Genomic DNA, 21,306 nt, shown 5'->3' with positions numbered 1-21,306 from the left:
GGACTGTGTAGAGGGAAAAGAGGGGTGGGAGGGGTGGGGGGAGGGGAAAAATAAAATAAACATCATTACCCTATGTAAATGTAAAAAAATAAAAAAAAAATAAAAAACTGTAAAAAAAAAAAAAGAAGAAAATGTATTTGACTTGATTTGGCAATTTATTTGTATTATAGCTACTTGTATCTCTAAATACTTTGAATTCATTTAGGCTTTCTAAGTAAGTTTAAAGTAATAATCTTGGGGTATATTATGGATCAGATATAAATAAAAGAACCAGGAAAAAGTATTTTTAGTTTTATTGATACGGTAATGAATTTTCCTCAGAGTGAGGATCATAGTAATACGGCGTTTATTCAGTTTTTGAGTGAAAAATGGGGGCAAGCTTACAGTTGGAATTGCCTTGGCATGTACCACTCTACTGAATATGAAGCTATTCATTGATGCTAGAAGAAAGAACAGCAAATTGTTTCTTATTTTAAATAGGATCCTGTAGCTCGCAAACGTAGTCAGCCAGTCATTTCAGCTAACCACTACAGTAGTAAGAAGGTGCAAGCCCTTCATTTTCTCTGCGTGAGTATACGTAAGTCACTGTTTCCCATCCTTTTCAGGTTGAGGGTTTATGCTGCATTTCAGAAATAACAATAATTTTTCCTTTCTATTATTTTGTGTTCTTTGGGGCACTGTGAGAAAAATTGAAATTTTAAGCTGAGATGCTTCTCAGATACTGTTCAGGCCTTTAACCCCCTTTGGGGCGGGGGCATATGTCCTCCTCAAGCTGCCTACAGAAAATTTTCCTAACCACTTGTATTGCAGTTTAGAGATTTCCTTCTTTCTATTGCTCTTTTTACTCTAATTCTTACACCTCAGATGTTAGGATCCAGGGTTTATGGTTCTTACAGAAAGTGATGGATAATAGAAAAGAAAACAAGTGAACACTCAAGCTGTCATAAAATAATCAGTGTAGCTGAGCTCACACAGTGATGTCCACGTCTCGAGTAACGTTCCATATTCCATATTGTGATGTTTTAATGTTCTGAACACTTGTCAGCTCTCAGTGTTAAAGACACTGTGGAGAATCACTTACCAACAGTGAAACAGTTTAGGGTTGCCAGCGGTTTATGCTACAAATTAATAACTTGTCCTTAAAATATCAAATTTTGTGATTCATGTTTGGCAAGTGATAGTAGAACTATGGATGAAAATTTTGTCACAGTCTTTGTTTTCTTGTTTTCTTCCCTCCCCACAACTCTGTAATTCTTAATTGTATTTAACTATTTGTTTGAGTTGTGAAGCTTTTTGAGGTGATGTTTTTGTTGAAAGTAATAAGTTAAATATTACTTTGGCAATATTTAATTCTTAAATTGAGGTCTGTATTTTCAGGTATTCCAGTTCATAGACTTTGGAGCTATTGGGAGTGTCCGCTCAGCAGTGTGGTGTTCAGCGGGTTGTTTCCTGCATGCACAACTAATGGCTTACATAAGAAAGTTTGCAAAAACTTTCTAATGGCTAGCATTCAGTCTTACTCTTTTTTAGGAAGGGACTTGGTTTAGTTAGAAAAAATTATTTTTTCTTTTATCCTTTAAGGAAGATAAAAATTTTGACAGAACTTTTAAGACAAGTTTGTTTTAGAGAAAAATCTATCTATTTTCATTCTTTTAGGAAGAAGATTAACCTTTTCTTTGATATGTGGTCTCATTATCTGGTCATAAAATATTTATCGGTTTCAAAGCTTCCAGATTCTGTGTTTCCAATCTTGTACTAATCGCTATTCTTTCTCCAAAAAATGCTGCTTGTGCCCTTGTAACTTTTACACTGTGAAGAATGTCTATAAAACAAAAATCATAATCACTTGCTTTAAAGTTTCTTTTCCATTCCCATATGATTTCTAAAATGTTAGCAAATAACCATTTTGGAAGAAACACAAGTTACTTTTTTAGTGAAGAGTCCAAAATGAACTACAGCAATTTGTACTTATTTGGATTCAGAAAAACAAAACTTATTTTCTGTTGCTAAATTTGCACTAGTTAAACTACATGGTAGTTTATATTGCTTATTACTGTTATTATAAATTAGTTATTGAGAAAATTTGTATGTGGACAAATATATGTAAATCAGAATGCATGTGTCTAATGTATAATGTCTCAGTACATTGTTTTTTCAGTCCATTTTGACTGCTGTCTGATTTACCAAGATTTTACCAGATTGCAAGAAAATACTGAATTGGAGAACAGATACTTTTTTTTTAATGTAGGATAACTGAATAATAAGTATTGTTGAAAAATGCTAATTTGTTACCCATGATCGTATTATTGTGTATCATTTGACCTTAGTTTCTGTAAGATAAAAGGACTTCTAATATCCTGTAATTGTTATCATTATAATATTATTGTAATTTAATCCCACTATACAGTTAGAAAGCCTAAAGTTTTTTATTGATATGTAGTAGAAATAGATCAATAGACTTGGAATCTTGGATTCAAATTAAGAATTTGCCTCTTAATGATGTATTTATATTGGGTCCTGGGACTAGTTTTGTAATTTCTGAGTCTTAGTTTCTGCATCTGTCAAATGGAATTGGTGGTGTCAAATGGTAAGGGGATTACAGAACATGTCTGCCAAGTACCTAACACAAAATGCCAAATAAATTGTATAAATGATTATATAGTCAAGTTGAATGTAAAAATTATGGTACTTAGTGCCCTTTAAATTGAATAACTAGAAATGTTTTGGCTTTATCAATCCATTCAACATTAGTTGGTATGTTAATTTATATCAATAAATTTTTTTTTGATTCTCTTTAGTATTTTTTTTTCAATTTTGGGGATCAAACCATGCTAGGCAAGTGTTTTACCACTGAGCTATACCCCCAGGCCTCTTTAGTATCCTTTAATCTTACTCTTTTATGACATTGAATGTTGTTTTTTAATTCATTCTTTTATTTTTTCCCTTCCCCCCACCCCTCCCACCCCTCTTTTCCCTCTATACAGTCCTTCCTCCATTCTTGCCCCCTCCCTAACCCTAACCCTAACCCTAACACTAACCCCTCCCACCCCCCATTCTGTGTCATCATCTGCTTATCAGAGAGATCATTCGTCCTTTGGTTTTTGAGATTGGCTTATCTCACTTAGCATGATATTCTCCAATTTCATTCATTTGCCTGCAAATGCCATAATTTTATCATTCTTTATGGCTGAGTAATATTCCATTGTATATATATACCACAGTTTCTTTATCCATTCATCAATTGAAGGACATCTAGGTTGGTTCCACAATCTGGCTATTGTGAATTGAGCAGCTATGAACATTGTACATCAATAAATTGGAGAATATCATGCTAAGTGAGATAAGCCAATCTCAAAAAACCAAAGGAAGAGTGATCTCGCTGATAAATGGATGATGACACATAATGGGGCGTGGGAGGGGTTAGTTTTACGGTTAGAGTTAGGGTTAGGGAGGGGGGCAAGAATGGGGGAAGGAAGGACTGTGTAGAGGGAAAAGAGGGGTGGGAGGGGTGGGGGGAAGGGAAAAAATAACAGTATGAATCACACAACATTACCCTATGTAAATTTATGATTACACAAATGGTATGCCTTTACTCCATGTACAAACAGAGAAACAACATGTATCCCATTTGTTTACAATAAAAAATAAATAAATAAATAAATTTTAATTGATATAAATCTTCCATCTACAAAACTGGTAATGCAGCTAGATACCTCCATTCTACTTAAGGCCTTAACTGTTAAGCAATTTCCAAAATAGTACAGAAATACTACTTATATTATATATGCTCAGCTACAGGTACTTAAGTAATAGTACATAAGTAAATGCATTCTCCAAAATTCTAGGAACTAATAACATCGGTCAAGCATATAATATACTTCAAAGCTCCCCTAAGAGCAGAAATGGTGTTAAGAATATATAATAGATAACTTTTAAATAATTTTAAGTGCAAATATATTAAGCTAGAATTTAAGTCAACATAATAAGGATCTAAAAATGAAAAGTCTTAGATACTTTTATATCTATTAATTATTGGTAATTTCTGTTCATGTGATATCAAGAAAAAGGAAAAATAGAAATTAGTTTTGATAAGTTATTAAACTTAAGACCCTACCTGATTACTGTTATGATCTTTTAAAAACTTCATCAATCTTTAATGGCTGCTGACCTGCAGGCTCTTTCCAGGGAGCAGTCAAGAAGGTGAGATATGTGATTTTTGGAATCAGGCAGAGCTGAATTAGGGTCTAGGAGGTCTCTTAGGGTGGGACTTCAGGCCAACAAATGTCTTAATTCCTGTATTCTCATCTTTAAAACAAATTTAGTAATGTAAACTACCTTGCCACAGAGGTTGGCATATAGAGTTAAAAGTTAGTAGATTCCAATATGATAACTGCTGAGATAGGACGTTTTGTTTCACCTACTGAAAACCTTTTCAGTCTTAAATTTTTCATCTAATTGACTATTTTACAGGTGCCAACTAAGTAACTTTTATAGTATACTAAAGACTACTTTTTTCAATCTAATAGTGACCATTGCTAATGTTTTCACTGTTTATTAAATATTTTAAATTATTTCCTTAAATGGTTTCAGTGAACATTTAGGAGACTTTTTCCTCTTTCTATACTAATGTGAATATGAATAAAAACAGACAACTCTTCTTTGTTTCCTTTTGTTCTTACAAACATCTTTGTGGAATTTAGGAACTGGAGTAATTGTGGGATGTGAGATACACACGAGTTTGTGGAACATTTAAAAATTTAGTCAAATGCAGACTATTTCACAACTTTAAGGCCACTAATTGTTTTTACTTATTTCATTTGCTCTGACAACCCTTACTTGGGCAAAACTTTTACAAATTATGATTGAAAGTAGGTACCAGAAACTTGTTACTTTTGTTTTGTCACTGAGACATCAACCTTCAGCCTACCAAGTAGAAGACATTGTTTCTCAACTTTAAGACCTGGATATACCTGAGTTTCTCAGTTCTGACACTTTATCAAAACAGAAGAAGTAGAAAAATGGTTAAGAATGTTTATTTTGGCATGAGAAAGACCTAAGTTTGAATCCTGAGTTTACTAATTTCATCGCCTTAGGTCAGTCAATTTGTTTCCTCATCTGTAAATGTTGAAAATAGTGCCCACCTCAGAGGACTACAGAGAGGATTGAATGGGATAATCATATAAAGAATGAGTTTGCATAGAAGTGCCTAGTAGTGGCAAGGTAACACTATACTCTGGATATGATCTTTTATTTGTTTCTTTTTTTGGGAGGGTGATATAATTTTATAAACATCTAGCCCATTAGCTGCTTCACATTTTTTGATGAAGATATCAAGTATCAATATTCTAGATAAAATAATCATAACATACTGAACCCCATAGAAGATGTTGGTGATATGAAGAGGCTCGAAAAATGGGTCCTATCTAAAAGGAGTTACTGGTAGAAACAGAATACTTCATACATCATAAGGTCACAGAAGATCACTTGTGTAAAGAGTGCTATATGGCAATATTTAAGGGAATCAAGAGGCTATTGTGAATCAAATACCATGGTAGACATTTCAAGCTAGGGGAACACATTTAGCAAAAACTCCCAGGAGATACATAACACATAGTATGCACTTTGTAAATATTTGTAGAATACAGGATCCCTGAAATGATAAACCACATGGTTTTTAGGAAAACATACAAATGGAGAAAGAAAGAGGAACCAAACTGTGAACAATATTGTACTATGTACCATGAAGAAGCCCCGGAGATTTTTAATAATGATGGGAAGGAAAAGCATTTAGCAACATGGGGTTGGAATGGAAAGAGAACAAACTGAGGCTAGCAAGATTTCTTAGTATAAATGATTGCAGTGGGTAATGCAAGGAGCAAGGGAAGGCATGCATTAAGAGGTGGCAGTCAGAGTGGACAAGAAGGAAACGTATGTGACATAGTGTTGTAGGAGTGACGTAGAATGTGGGAGTGTTGGAATTGGCAAAATCTCTGCATTTTTGTGCCTGGGTTACTAAGCATAGGAAATGAAATTCAGATCTTTCTTCAAGATTAAAAACAAGTTACTGCCGTACTTCGGATAGAAATGAGTGGCATTTCAGGGATATGTGATAGATATAGATGTAAGAAGGCAATAAGTATTGTCTCCAACATGTTTCTGCCTTCTTTGAGGATGTCACATCCCTAGTTCTTTATGTGCCAAACCATTTATTATCCTTGTATATTCTTAAAAGTGAAAAAGCACCAGATGGAAACAAAAGCACGTCTTCATTCTAGAAGTAACCATGTAAACCCTTGAAAAAGTTTTTCACTCATTGTTCTTGCCATTCTTGGTCTTAGTGTCTTATTTGCAACTCCAGTGCTCCTCCTTAAACTTCATGTTTCCTAGTGCAGGTTGAGTAAACAGAACTGAGAACACAGCCTCAGAAGAGAGTGTTTGAGGTCTTGAGATTTATAATATTTCCTCCCTCTTTGACACTCAATTAGAAGAGTGAAGGATTGACACAGTTGTTAGGAACTAAGTTACCTAGCATAATGATCAAACTAAGGAACTATTCTTCCAATGACAAAGAAATGTATCACTTCTTCTATGAAACAGATTAGACTTTAGGAAGCGTTGATAAGGTGACCATATTCCCTTCTGTAAGTAGATAGAATGAAGAAGCCCTTCACAGTGCATCCTTCCCCACCTTTTCACCCCTAAACCCAACTTTAAATGTATGGCCAGCTCATTTGGAATTTACTGAAATTAAGTCCAGAGATAAGTGGCAAACCACTGGTGTTTCAGAGGTCTGAAAAAAACATGCATCTCCCCTTGCACTCATCCTTTACTGAAAATTCTCTTGGTCTATTACTGAACAGGCTTTGTTGCTGTAACTCTCTCCCTACGATGAGTGAGTATAAATAATGGGTAGTTTGGAGAACTGTCTTAATCTGTACCTAAAGTTGAAACCTCTCTCAATAAAATGCAAAGCAAAGAGAATAATCAATCTTTCTTTGGTTTGCTGAATTAAGATAAAATGCATTCCGCTAAAATCATATAACAGAAATATTGTGAAAGTCTTCCCCTATTTTTGTATTTGATTTGAAAACTGTTCCACAGCTTATTATCAAACAAATCAGTAATCCTTTAGCTAAAGCAAAGATAAATGGGCAGTCAGAAAATACAGTCACCTGGTGTGTGCAGCTGAGTATTTACATTTTTCCTAATGAACAAAGATAAGAAAAGTGCAGGTGACTTTAATGTGTAAAAGCCACCTTTAATGCTAGCCCTACAGGGAAAAATAAAATTACTGATTCAAGCTAATCCTATCATTGATAACTAGTCCTGGGTAGTTCCTGGCCTCAACTCTGTTTTGAATCTCTCTTTGTCTTTTTGGACTTGTCTTGAATCAAAGACTATTTAGGACTGCTTCAATAGAGCAGTTGTTCTATTTTTAAAGAGTTTAGAAGGTTCACAAATGTTTTGGGCCCCCTTTTCATATGGCAAAGGTTTTTCGATCTCGGCATACTGACATTTGGAATGGATGATTCTTTGTTGTGGGGGCTGTCCTGTTCACTGTAGGGTGTTCAGCAGCACCCCTGACTTTTTATCACCAGAAGTCAGTAGTAGCATTTCCCCAGTTGTCCCAACCAAAAATACCTCCAGATATTGCTAGATATCCCCGGGGAGCAAAACTGCTCCCTGTTGAGCCTTAGGGTATTTGGCTGAAAACTGACAAACCAGTAAGAATACACCTATTCCGTTTGTAGTTGTTAAAAATTAATCTAGTTATAGCAGCTGTGTTTCTAAGATTTTTCACATGTTAGTTAATGCTTACTTTCTAAAGTGATATCTTTCTTTTTTAATTGGACTATTTGCAGTACATTGAAAAGTCATTGATTAAACTTCCTTAAATTGAAAGCTAAGCCAGCCACATCATTTAAGTTTATAAAAGTTTAGCATCTGTCCCTTTATCTGTGAAGAAAAGCCTCAAATTTAGTAAGCAGTGCTGTATCCTTTTGCTAGGTACATTAACATCTCCATTTAGAAATAGGGCAGTTGAGAATTTAGAGACATTATAATGTCACCAAGCTACTACACTGCAGTTAGGTTATGAATTCTAGCATGTCTGTCTGATTTAGAGCCCTCATTCAAAATTCTCCATAACAGCAATTCTCACAAGGAGATCTGTGGGCCCCAAGAGTCTCCAACACCCTTTCAGACTATTTTTGTGATAATATATTGTTTATTTGCCCTTCCACAGATTTGATATTTGCACCGATGGCACAAACACAAAGAGAAGTTAAAGCTTCTCTTGTTCTACTACTCAATGTATCTACTGGCATAAACTCATAGTTAAAACAAAAAATAAATTCCACTTCATTCCATGAAGAAGCAAAAAGTTGTTAATTCTATTAAATCTCAACCCATGCATACACATATCTTTTTAATATCTCTGTGACAAAATGGAAAGATTCATAAAACATTAATGTTGCATCTAGCATTTGATGGTTGTCTCGAAAAAAATAATGTAAGATTATTTAAGTTGGACAGACCACTTTTTGTCATTGAATATTATGAGAGATAAATTATGGTTTTAGCCTGGGGTATTTGGCAGATGTTTTCTTAAAAATGACTAAAGCAAACTTTAGGGAAAACAATGGATATTGGTTGCCAGTTGATTGAATACAGGTTTCAAATAAAAAGTAGAATTTTGGAAGATTTAAGACTTATCTGCCCATGTGAACTTGATAATTATGACTTTTATATAATCAGTGGTGTGAATATTTGAAAAATCTGCAAAACTAAGTAACTGTTTTCCAAATTACTAATGCCTGATACATGTTGAGCATCCCTAATCCAAAAAATCTGAAATTTGAATGCTCCAAAATTCAGTTTTTTAAGCATTGACAAAAAAAAAAATCTTGCAGATTTTTGAATTAGGGATGCTCACCCAGTAAAATCTGTGCAAAATTCCAAAATCCAAAAGGTCTAATTTTGAAACACTGTTGGTCACAAGCACTTTGGATAATGCAACAGTTACGTTACCCAAAAAAAAAAAAAAAAAAAAAAAAAAAAAAAAATCCTTGAGATGGCTTCAGATTCCACGTTTAAATAATAACCTTTAAACCTAAATTGCTGAATTTTGGTGTAGTATCAAAAAAGAATATCTGTAATTACCTGAATTTAAATTTCTGGTTGACCATCCACTCTTCTTGGACTCACAGGGAAGGTTTATAGCACTTCTCTTTCCTTGAGATCCTCTAGCATAGAAGGGAGGGATTGGGTAGAATAAAAGAAACTCCCTAGGGTTATTAGTGTAGAGACCTACTGTTTGACAATCACCAAGTATATACCAGTACTTTCTATGACTAATATTGCATAGTCCACACACCCCTGCCCCCAGATGGTACTAATAAGGGAACAGACTCCAAGAGGCTTAATCAGCTAGCCCCTGTCACACAGCTAGTAGAGCACTGAAACTGGGATTTGAACCCAGTTTTGTCTATAAGGCTGATTGCCTTCCTAGTAGTTCCATGACACAACTGAAAAATAACTCTGTTGTTCCTTCCAAGATCAAAGATTCAAGGTTCACTGTCATTCTAATAATGCATTTTCATGTATCATATGACTTCTATATCTTCACAGTGCCTGGCATTCAAGCACCAGGAACTGTCTGCTAAATGAATGGATATAATTTATGTGCATATTTGACATGCTGCTTAAGGTATATGATTAACTTTCACAATCTATCCATGACTGTTTCGCCCATGATCCACTTTTCATCACTTACTTTTCTTGCAAAAGAAAAAAATCAACAGGAAAAAAACAGATATGTATTTTCTCTCTCTCTTAATTTTAACATCAATTCAGTAACCTCTCACATGATTCAGCGTGCAGCACATTTGCCTTTCTGACTGAGGAATCAACAGATATTTTTTCCTATGATTTTTCACTTAAAAGAAAGCACACTGGGTATAATCAGTTCAAAATGGAACCTCTCAGCATCTTCAGAATGTGTGGAAGAGCTGTAAGCACACACTGAGCAATCAATAACTATTACAGATGATGATGCCCTGAAGACCAGGACATTTTAGCTTTCCCATTCAAAAGGGGTGAAATATTCACTGTTACTATGGTACCTATAATTTCTTTCTTCTGTGGCCTCTTATTAAAAGACACCAATTCCATATGATTTTCCCTGGGGTTCTAGCCATTTTGTTGTACCCTATCCCTTTTAGCACTATCATAGCAAATAACATTTCTTCGAATGGTGTTCTGTATAGACCATCATAGTCCTCATATTTGTGTGACAAAAACTAATTTTTTCCATTGATGTCTGTGATACCGTTGGCAGCTGTCCATGTACTCAATTCTTAACTGATTTAACCTAGAATGACTGCCTGAAGAAGCTAAAAGTCTGAATCTAGTTCCAGATTATTAGGTACTATCCTTTTTCAGTCCACTTGTTAGTTTTAATTTTCCCTTCTGACATCTGTTACTCAGTTGAGGGATCTAACCATGTTTTGCGTATGTTCTGATTTATGTGATAATTATTTGGGGAATGCTCTCCTAGGTTTTAGACTTTATAATACTTACCTTTCACTTACATAGTGCTTTTATTCACAAAATTGTTGCACTGAAAGAGAAAAGAATAACATGTATTAATTGCCTGCTAGATGTAGAAACTTTGTACCTGACTTTCTATGGGTTGTTTTACAATACACAGGTGATGTCTTTCCCAGTTTACTGATGAGAAAACTGAGGCTCAAAGTAGTAGATACCTACCCAAGATCACACAAACCATGCTGAGGTATAACTGGGCTCCAAAACATGTCAGTTTAATCACAAATGAGCCACACCTGCCACTGCCTGCATGACCTCTTCTAGAGATGGTGACATTCTGTTCACAGGGTCATTGAGAGGGCAAATGAGATTATATTCATGGAAGTGTTCTAAAACTATGAAGTCCTACCAAATACTATTTAAAATTTGAATGTATACATATATACGTACAAATGTGTATACTACATATAAACTTGGTGGAGAAAACATTACAGAATTAACCTTTCATATCTTTAAATCTTTAAACAATGAACTTATTTTCCATAAGCTAAATATACAAGTGAATGGTTGGTCCCTAAAAATAGATGTCAGGTGACAGAAATTGACTAAGCAGTCTTACGAAGAGCATCTTCAGAAGAGAAGCCAGGGAAGTTTTTGCTTCCCCAACACATTGCGGCTCTAGTTCACTTGCTCCAGGACCTTTCTAATTCTCTATAAAACTCTGGCCCAAAGCAACTCCATTAGTCACAAGTTTCCATTAATCTGGGTAGCTTGTGCCAGGCCTACAGCAGGATCACTTCAGGTTATTCTCTTCCTTCACAAACTTACTTTTTTTAAAAGTTGGTTCTTTTTAGTTATATATGACAGTAGAATCCATTTTGACATAAAAAAAGCATGGAATGTATCTTGTTCTAATTCAGTCTGCAGTACCTCCCCTTCCCCTCCCTTTACCCTCCCTTTGCCCTGTCCCCTGCTCCCTTCCCTCTACTGTAACTATGAGTAAATGGTAGGAAGATCAGTATTTTTTAAATTAATTTCTTGTGGATGTACATGATGGTGAGATTCACTGTGGTGTATTCATATATGTACATAGGAATGTTATGTCAAATTCATTTCATTATCCTTCCTTATCCCTTCCCTCCCTCCTTCCTTTCGTTCCCTTTGTCTATTCCACTATCTTTTCTTTTTATTTTTATCCACCTCCTTTATTGTGGCTTAGCTTCAACACGTATCAGAGAAAATATTCGACCTGTGACTTTTGGGGACTGGCTTATTCCACTTAGCATAATAGTCTCCTCTCCAGATCCATCCATTTACCTGAAAATGTCATAAAGTCACTCTTCTTTTTGACTAAGTAATACTCTATTGTGTACATATACCACATTTTCTTTATCCATTCATCTATAGAAGGGAACCTAAGCAGGCTGCATAGCTCAGCTATTGTGAATTGTACAGCTATAAACTTTAATGTTGCTGCATCACTGTAGCATACTGATTTTAAATTCTTTGAATATATACCAAGTAGTGGAATAACTGGGTCAAATGGTGGTTTCATTCCTAGTTTTTTGAGGAATCTACATAGTGCTTTCCTGAGTGGCTGCACCAAATTGTAGAACCACCAACAATATATGAATGTATCCTTTTCCCTTTAATATGTGGTCAGTTCTTCCAGATCTAGCAAGGAATCAGTCCCTCGTGATAAGGAAGCATGCAAATGTTCTTCTTGTTTAGAGAACAGTGTGAAACCCTGGGGCCTTTTCCCAGAATTGGGGTGGTGGGCATGCTGTCCAACTGAATAAGCCTCTTAGATACGCAGACAGTTGACAAAATTGTTTGAGGACAGAATTTAAAGAAAACTTCTGAGTTTAATGACTCAGTTACTCAACACAGCATCTTAACATAGATGATAACTTTATAATTATTACCTTTTAATTTTTATTCCTAAACATAACAAAAATATGTTACCTGGTAAATATAATTTTTAACTAGATAGATAGCTAAAAACAATTCCTTAAGTTACTATACTCTCTGAATTAGTTTAAGCATACCCGTAATTGCAATTTAGTTTTGTTATTGACTGGAATAAACAGAGGCATGAATTATTAAAGACTGAAAAAGTGACAACTCCTACGCAATCTAAGCTTATGCCTAAATGTCATCTCTTTTAGAGACCAGGCATATAAGTAAAGTTCAAAGACAGCTAGTGGTATATTTATGAAATTTCTTGTGATAACACACTTTAATGTGTACAGTTCCAAAATCAGTGGGTTGCTACCATTTTTATCTAATTTTTTTTTTGAAAATTTGCTTGAGAATGCATAACCAAATAAAGATTGGGCAGTCTCTAATAATAAGCAGAAGTCTAGAAATTATTTTTAGTTACGTAAGTCAACATGTGAGATGAAAATTGCTTAGGAAAATAAAATGTTGGAAACCATGATACATTTAACACGAAATGCAATAGTTAATTTTTCCTCCAGCATTAAAAGGATCAGTTGTGTTGCTTTAGAAAAAACATGTTTATTAACAAATGTGGCAAAATGTTGAATATTTGGGGAATACAGGCAAAAAGTATATACCCATTGTACTTCTTTCAACTTCTTTGAGAGTTTCAAATTTTTGAAGAAAAATTATATTTTAAAAACTAGTAAACACTAGGCTTGCATTCAGTGTGGTAAGAAGTTTGCAAAATGAAAAATAAAGCCTGATAAGAAAAGCAAATTCACATTTTTCATCTTTTTCTTATGGGTATTTTCATCAAGTGGAAAGGGCAGAATGGTCCTCTGTGTTGAAAGTCTAGTGCTTTTTCTCGTAATACTGGAAGCCAATAGGAAAGTTATAAAAGTGATGCTTTCAGATTAGTCTTTTCTCTGACTTTTCTAAGTCATAAGAAACCTTTCAGCTAGGATGACACTGGAAATAACAGATATAGGACCAAACCCTAAGACGGTAAAAAAATTTTTGCTCTAATACAAGAGATGGGTAGAAATGTTAGAGACTATTTAATTTAGAAAAGATTTGTACAAGATCTCAAAATTAAGAAATAAAGGATTAATGTCCTAAATAAAAGGGTAGTAGAAGGCTTGTTTTTAGAGTGATGGAACAGTATCCTCTGTCTTGGTGGTTGTGTTAGTTACATGACTTACTCATTTAATAAAACTCATAAATTATGCACTTAGATGTCATTGTTTATTGCACCTTAATAAAGTGATTGTAAAAATCCTAAGCAATTGAAATTTATATTGAAAACTAAAATTGCTAAATGAACCACAGACTCACTATTCTTCAAAAGAAGTGACCCCATTCTTAATTTTATTCAAGAATATAATGTTATTTCAGTATATTTAGATAGGATATTTTAGTGCCTACTAATACTTGAAGCCAGTGTTTAGTGTGAACTTTGCTGATGTGGAGTGAGAAGCTACAAGAAATGTATTCTGACATCCCTTTAACAGTCATGACAATTAAATCATAACTGTTTTTCCTCCTCCCTTAGCCCTGGAATGAGACCAGATGTGAGCTCTCCTCCATCTAGCTCCTCAACAGCAACGGGACCACCTCCCAAACTCTGTCTGGTGTGCTCTGATGAAGCTTCAGGATGTCATTATGGGGTCTTGACATGTGGAAGCTGTAAAGTATTCTTCAAAAGAGCAGTGGAAGGTAGTGTGTGTTTTGAAGAGTTTTATTTTTCCTCTATCTGGTTTCTATTTCTCATAGTAGACTTTCAAATTTCCATAATATATAAAGCTCACTAAGGCTAGACATCAATAATGAAGGAAAGGAAGGTGGCTCCTAAGTCTTCCAATGGATGGGAGATACTTTTAAAGACCACATAAGCAAAGCTAGAATAAGATAGAAATGTATACATTGAAGGGAGGGAGTTAGGTGAGAGGATAAAAGTAACACTGTAGCAAAGTGCTGTTCTGTGAAATGGTGATACAAAGTTTGGGCAATAACATAATTTTTTTTATCTAATTTTTTTTTTTTTACAGACTGCATTTTGATTCATTGTACACAAATGGAGTACATCATTTCATTTCTGTGATTGTACACGATGTAGATAATATTAATGGTATTGGAATTGTGTGCTCTCATTCCCCATAAGCTATACCCGTGTAGCAAAAATGAGTAACAGTGGAACTGTGAGGCGGGGCAGTGGGGGAAGCATTTCTTGTTTCTGTTAGGGCATCTTGCTAAGTGGTATAAATACCAACAAGAGAGGAGGTCAGTTGCTAAAGTGAAAGATGAGTTGACAGTTTGTAAGTATGGAGATTATAATGCAGAGAAGGGTGTGATTAAACTGGCTGAAGAGATCAAGAAAAAAGGTATTTTTAAAAAGGTGATTTCACTGTAGGAATGTTGTATTAATATAAACTTGGTCTTACCATGGATTTAGATCGCTGACAGGGGCAGTTGCATTATCTCCCTGAAGAAGGAATTCAGCCAGGTGCCCAGGTGCGGTGGCGCATGCCTGTAATCCCAGTGATTCAGGAGGCTGAGGCAGGAGAATTCCAAATTCAAGGTTCAAGACCAGCCTGAGCAACTTATTCCCTGTCTCAAAATAAAAACTAAAAAAAGGCTGGGAATGTAGCTCAGTGGTAAAGCACCCCCTGGTTCAATCCCAAGCACGGGTTAGGGGGCTAGTCCACAATATGCTAGGAGGGACTCTGTAACATTTTACCAATGATTCCACTTATTTAAAAAAAAGTATCCTGTAATTTAGTTGTTTGTAAAGCAAGTTGAAGGTTGTGTGAACTGAATGGTTTACCTAAAGCTCTGAGGATACTGATTCTTAAAGAAATAGAATCATTACCATATGAGGACTATTATTATTTGATTAGAGCTGTGTTCGCATATCCTTGACAGGTGAATCATTCTGTTTGCATTCCTTTTTAATACATTAGCAAACTATAAAATTCCTCATGTCCCTACCTAGACCAGAAGGATGCAAATTTTGTCCAGTATCGAAGCTGCCACCTATTAAGTAGTCATATGTAAAGCCCACCCCTGCTTAGTGTGATGCCCTTAAACAATGGATGTTATTTAACATATCCCAGAAAAGGGAAGCATCTTCTTGACCTCAAATTATTACTTTATACAGCAGTCTCTTAAGTATAAACTTTCTATGATATAAAGTCATTAATGATAGAAATATAATAATGCTGTGTATAATAACAAAACGATTTTCAAAAGTGAAATTCAGAATGAGACAATGGGGCCTTAAAAAATATTTTTCACTTACTGTTCTTTAAAGCAGGGCTACAAAGTCAAATGCCTACAGGGACCAACCATGTGTCACTCTGGCTGAATACACTTGTGGGAAGGAGGTCAGGATTGATATATTAAGAGAGGGCACACATGCTTTACCTATAGCCATCCAAATGCAATTAAACCAGAAAATAAAGCCAAACTTAACCTCCCAGATCAACACCGTGTCAGGCCATGTGCCCTCTATGCTTAATCCTTATTTTAAAATTAAATTCTTACACTTACTTTTAGGTAAAATTAGTTGAATATTAGCTATACGTTTTAAAATGTTAAGTATTTTGGTAAAGTTTGATGGTTAGATTACATGATTAATAAGAAAAAAGGTTTTAAATATAGAATATATTAAATAAGTCGCTTTGCTGTTTCCTCCTTTATTTGGACTTTAATGTTCTTGAAGAACCTTTACAACTCTAAAATTATGTAATAATTTGATAACCTCATTCATAGCATTCTCCTCTTTTTCCTTTCAAGACATGATGAAAATATGCTTTAAAACTGATATAGTTTCAGGCATGGTGCATGCCTGAAATACCAGCAACTCAGGAGGCCAAGGCAGGAGGATCACAAGTTTGAGGCTAGTCTCAGCACATTAGTTAGACCCTAAGCAACCCAGGGAGACTCTATCTCTAAATAAAATTTTTAAAATGCTAGCGCTGTGACTCAAAGGTTAATCACCCCTGGGTTTGATCCCTGGTACCAATAAATAAATAAATAAATAAATAAAGCTGAGATATATAATTTGGCACAGTTTCTTAATAATAAAGATATAGCTTTATGTGATTAGCATCATACACTTAGCACTTTATTTTTTTTTTTTTTTTTTTTTTTTTTTTTTTTTTTTTTTCATTTTTTTTTTTATTTATTTATTTTTTTTACGTTTACATAGGGTAATGATGTTTATTATATTTTTCCCCTCCCCCCCACCCCTCCCACCCCTCCCACCCCTCCCACCCCTCTTTTCCCTCTACACAGTCCTTCTTTCCTTCATTCTTACTGCTCTCCTTAGCCTAACTCTAAACCTAACCCTAAACCTAATGCTAGCCCCTCCCACCCCCCATTATATGTCCTCATCCGCTTATCAGCGAGATCATTTGTCCTTTAGTTTTTTGAGATTGGCTTATCTCACTTAGCATGATATTCTCCAATTTCGACCATTTGCCTACAAATGCCATAATTTTATCATTCTTCATTGCGGAGTAATATTCCATTGTATAAATATGCCACAGTTTCTTTATCCATTCATCAACTGAAGGGCATCTAGGTTGGTTCCACAATCTGGCTATGGTGAATTGAGCAGCAATGAACATTGATGTGGCTGTATCTCTGTAGTATGCTGATTTTAAGTCCTTTGGGTATAGGCCAAGGAGTGGGATAGCTGGGTCAAATGGTGTTTCCATTCCAAGCTTTCTGAGGAATCTCCACACTGCTTTCCAGAGTGGTTGCACTAATTTGCAACCCCACCAGCAATGTATGAGTGTTCCTTTTTCACCACATCCTCGCCAACACCTATTGTTGCTTGTATTCTTGATAATCGCCATTCTAATTGGGGTGAGATGAAATCTTAGGGTGGTTTTGATTTGCATTTCCCTTATTACTAGGGATGTTGAACATTTTTTCATATATCTGGTGATTACTTGTACATCTTCTTCTGTGAAGTGTCTGTTCATTTCCTTAGCCCATTTGTTGATTGGATTATTTGTATTCTTCGTGTAGAGTTTTTTGAGTTCTTTATAGATTCTGGAAATTAGCGCTCTATCTGAGGTATGGTTGGCAAAGATATTCTCCCACTCTGTAGGCTCTCTCTTCACATTTCTGATAGTTTCCTTTGCTGAGAGAAAGCTTTTTAGTTTGAATCTATCCCAGTTGTTTATTCTTGCTTTTATTTCTTGTGCTATGGGAGTCCTGTTAAGGAAATCTGATCCTGAGCCAACAAGTTGAAGATTTGGACCTACTTTTTCTTCTATAAGATGCAGGGTCTCTGGTCTGATTCCGAGGTCCTTGATCCATTTTGAGTTGAGTTTTGTGTAGGGTGAGAGATAGGGGTTTAGTTTCATTCTATTGCATATAGTTTTCCAGTTTTCCCAGCACCATTTGTTGAAGAGGCTATCTTTTCTCCATTGCATATTGTTGGAACCTTTGTCTAGTATGAGAAAATTGTATTTATTTGGGTTTGTGTCCATGTCCTCTATTCTGTACCATTGATCTACCTGTCTATTTTGGTACCAATACCATGCCGTTTTTGTTACTATTGCTTTGTAGTAGAGTTGAAGATCTGGTATTGCAATACCCCCTGCTTCGCTCTTGCTACTGAGGATTGCTTTAGCTATTCTAGGTTTTTTATTCTTCCAGATGAATTTCATAATTGCTTGCTCTATTTCTGCGAGGTACATCATTGGGATTTTAATTGGAATTGCATTGAATCTGTATAGAACTTTAGGTAGTATAGCCATTTTGACGATATTAATTCTGCCTATCCAGGAACATGGGAGATCTTTCCATCTTCTAAGGTTTTCTTGAATTTCTTTCTTTAGTGTTCTGTAGTTCTCATTGTAGAGGTCTTTCACCTCTTTTGTGAGATTGATTCCCAAGTATTTTATTTTTTTCGATGCTATTGTGAATGGAGTAGTTTTCCTAATTTCTCTTTCTGAAGATTCATCACTTATGTATAAAAATGCATTGGATTTATGAGCATTGATCTTGTAACCTGCTACTTTACTGAATTCACTTATGAGTTCTAAAAGTTTTCTGGTGGAATTTCCAGGTTCCTCTAAATATATAATCATGTCATCAGCGAACAGGGATAGTTTGAGTTCTTCTTTTCCTATTCGTATCCCTTTAATTTCTTTGGTTTGTCTGATTGCTCTGGCTAGAGTCTCAAGGACGATGTTGAATAGAAGCGGTGAAAGAGGGCATCCCTGCCTTGTTCCAGTTTTTAGGGGGAACGCTTTCAGTTTTTCACCATTTAGAATGATATTAGCCATGGGCTTAGCGTAGATGGCCTTTATAATGTTTAGGAATGTTCCCATTACCCCAATTTTTTCTAGTGTTTTGAGCATGAAGGGATGCTGTATTTTATCAAATGCTTTTTCTGCATCTATTGAAATAATCATGTGATTCTTAACTTTAAGTCTGTTGATATGGTGAATGACATTTATTGATTTCCGAATGTTGAACCAACCTTGCATCCCTGGGATAAAACCCACTTGATCGTGGTGCACTATTTTTTTAATATATATTTGTATGCGATTTGCTAAAATTTTGTTGAGAATTTTTGCATCGATGTTCATTAAGGATATTGGTCTGAAATTTTCTTTCCTTGATGTGTCTCTGTCTGGTTTAGGTATCAGGGTGATATTGGCTTCATAGAACGAGTTTGGTAGGGTTCCCTCCTCTTCTATTTCATGGAATAGTTTGAGGAGTATTGGAATGAGCTCTTCTTTAAAGGTTTTATAGAACTCGGCTGAGAACCCATCTGGTCCTGGACTTTTCTTTGTTGGTAGGCTTTTGATGACCTCTTCTATTTCATTGCTTGAAATTGGTTTATTTAAGTTGTGTATGTCCTCCTCGTTCAGTTTAGGTAGTTCATATGTCTCTAGAAATTTGTTGATGTCTTCAAGGTTTTCTGTTTTGTTGGAGTATAGATTTTCGAAATAGCTTCTAATTATGTCTTGTATTTCACTCGTGTCTGTTGTGATGTTTCCTTGTTCATTCCGAATTTTAGTAATTTGAGTTTTCTCCCTCTTTCTCTTTGTTAGTGTGGCTAAGGGTTTATCAATTTTATTTATTTTTTCAAAGAACCAACTATTTATTTTATTAATTTTTCCGATTGTTTCTTTTGTTTCGATTTCGTTGATTTCGGCTCTGATTTTAACTATTTCCTGTCTTCTACTACTTTTGGTATTGGTCTGCTCTTCTTTTTCTAGTGCTTTGAGCTGTAGTGTTAACTCGTTTATTTGTTGATTTCTACTTCTTTTTTTGAATGCACCCCATGAAATAAATCTTCCTCTAAGTACTGCTTTCATAGTGTCCCAGAGATTTTGATATGATGTGTCTTTGTTCTCGTTTACTTCTAAGAATTTTTTTATTTCCCTCCTGATGTCTTCTGTTATCCATTCATCATATAATAGTGTATTATTTAGTCTCCAGGTATTGGAGAAGTTTCTGTTTTTTATTCTGTCATTTATTTCTAATTTCAATCCATTATGATCTGATAGAGTACAAGGTAGTATCTCTATCTTCTTGTATTTACTAACAGTAGCTTTGTGGCATAAAATATGGTCTATTTTAGAGAAGGATCCATGTGCTGCTGAGAAGAAAGTGTATTCATTCTTTGTTGGATGGTATATTCTATATATGTCCGTTAAGTCTAAATTGCTGATTGTGTTGTTGAGATCTATAGTTTCTTTATTCAATTTTTGTTTGGACGATCTATCCAGTGGTGAGAGAGGTGTGTTAAAATCGCCTAGTATTATTGTGTTGTGGTCTATTTGATTTCTGGAATTGAGAAGGATTTGTTTGACGTACGTGGATGAGCCAATGTTCGGGGCATAGATATTTATGATTGTTATGTCTTGCTGATTTATGCTTCCCTTAAGCAGCATGTAATGTCCTTCTTTATCCCTTCTGACTAGTTTTGGTTTGAAGTCCACATTATCTGAGATGAGGATGGATACTCCAGCTTTTTTGCTGTGTCCGTGTGCATGGTATGTTTTTCCCCATCCTTTCACCTTTAGTCTATGGGTGTCTCTTTCTATGAGATGTGTCTCTTGCAGGCAGCATATTGTTGGATTTTTCTTTTTAATCCAATCTGCCAGTCTGTGTCTTTTGATTGATGAATTCAGGCCATTAACATTCAGGGTTATTATTGTGATATGATTTGTATTCCCAGTCAATTGACTCATATTTGTTTTTGACATGATTTGGTTTCTCCTTTATTTGGCTATTCCTTTAGGCTAGCGCCTCCTGTTGCTGATTTGCATCGTTGTTTTTCATCTCTTCCTCATGGAATATTTTGCTGAGAATGTTCTGTAATGCTGGCTTTCTTTTTGTAAATTCCTTTAGCTTTTGTTTATCATGGAAGGATCTTATTTCATCGTCAAATTTGAAGGTAAGTTTTGCTGGGTATAAGATTCTTGGTTGGCATCCATTTTCTTTCAGGGCTTGGTATATGTTGTTCCAGGCCCTTCTAGCTTTTAGGGTCTGGATTGAAAAATCTGCTGATATTCTTATTGGTTTCCCTCTGAATGTAATTTGATTCTTTTCTCTCGCGGCCTTTAAAATTCTGTCTTTATTTTGTATGTTAGGTATTTTCATAATAATGTGCCTTGGTGTGGGTCTGTTGTAATTTTGTATGTTTGGAGTTCTATAAGCCTCTTGTACTTGGTTTTCCATTTCGTTCTTCAGATTTGGGAAATTTTCTGTTATTATTTCATTGAATAGATTGTTCATTCCTTTGGTTTGTTTCTCTAAGCCTTCCTCAATCCCAATAAT

The 21,306-nt window shown here is 35.1% G+C and overlaps 1 protein-coding gene across 5 annotated transcripts in view; it reads left to right on the top strand.

Annotated features, from left to right (window-relative positions):
* Nr3c1 (nuclear receptor subfamily 3 group C member 1) overlaps positions 1-21,306 on the top strand; it is a 107,614-nt gene that overhangs the window by 58,777 nt on the left and 27,531 nt on the right. For 4 of the 5 annotated variants that reach the window (XM_047554941.1, XM_047554939.1, XM_047554942.1 and 1 more), the window contains exon 3: positions 14,045-14,211. In XM_047554941.1, coding sequence (XP_047410897.1) covers positions 14,045-14,211 — 167 coding nt within the window. The remainder of the gene's footprint in view (positions 1-14,044; positions 14,212-21,306) is intronic. The other variant, XM_047554943.1, reaches the window with a different exon arrangement.

Source organism: Sciurus carolinensis, chromosome 6 (assembly GCF_902686445.1).
Source record: "Sciurus carolinensis chromosome 6, mSciCar1.2, whole genome shotgun sequence".
Lineage (NCBI taxonomy): Eukaryota > Metazoa > Chordata > Mammalia > Rodentia > Sciuridae > Sciurus > Sciurus carolinensis.
Note: the sequence above shows the minus strand (reverse complement) of the source record. Positions and strands in the feature narration are given on the sequence as shown.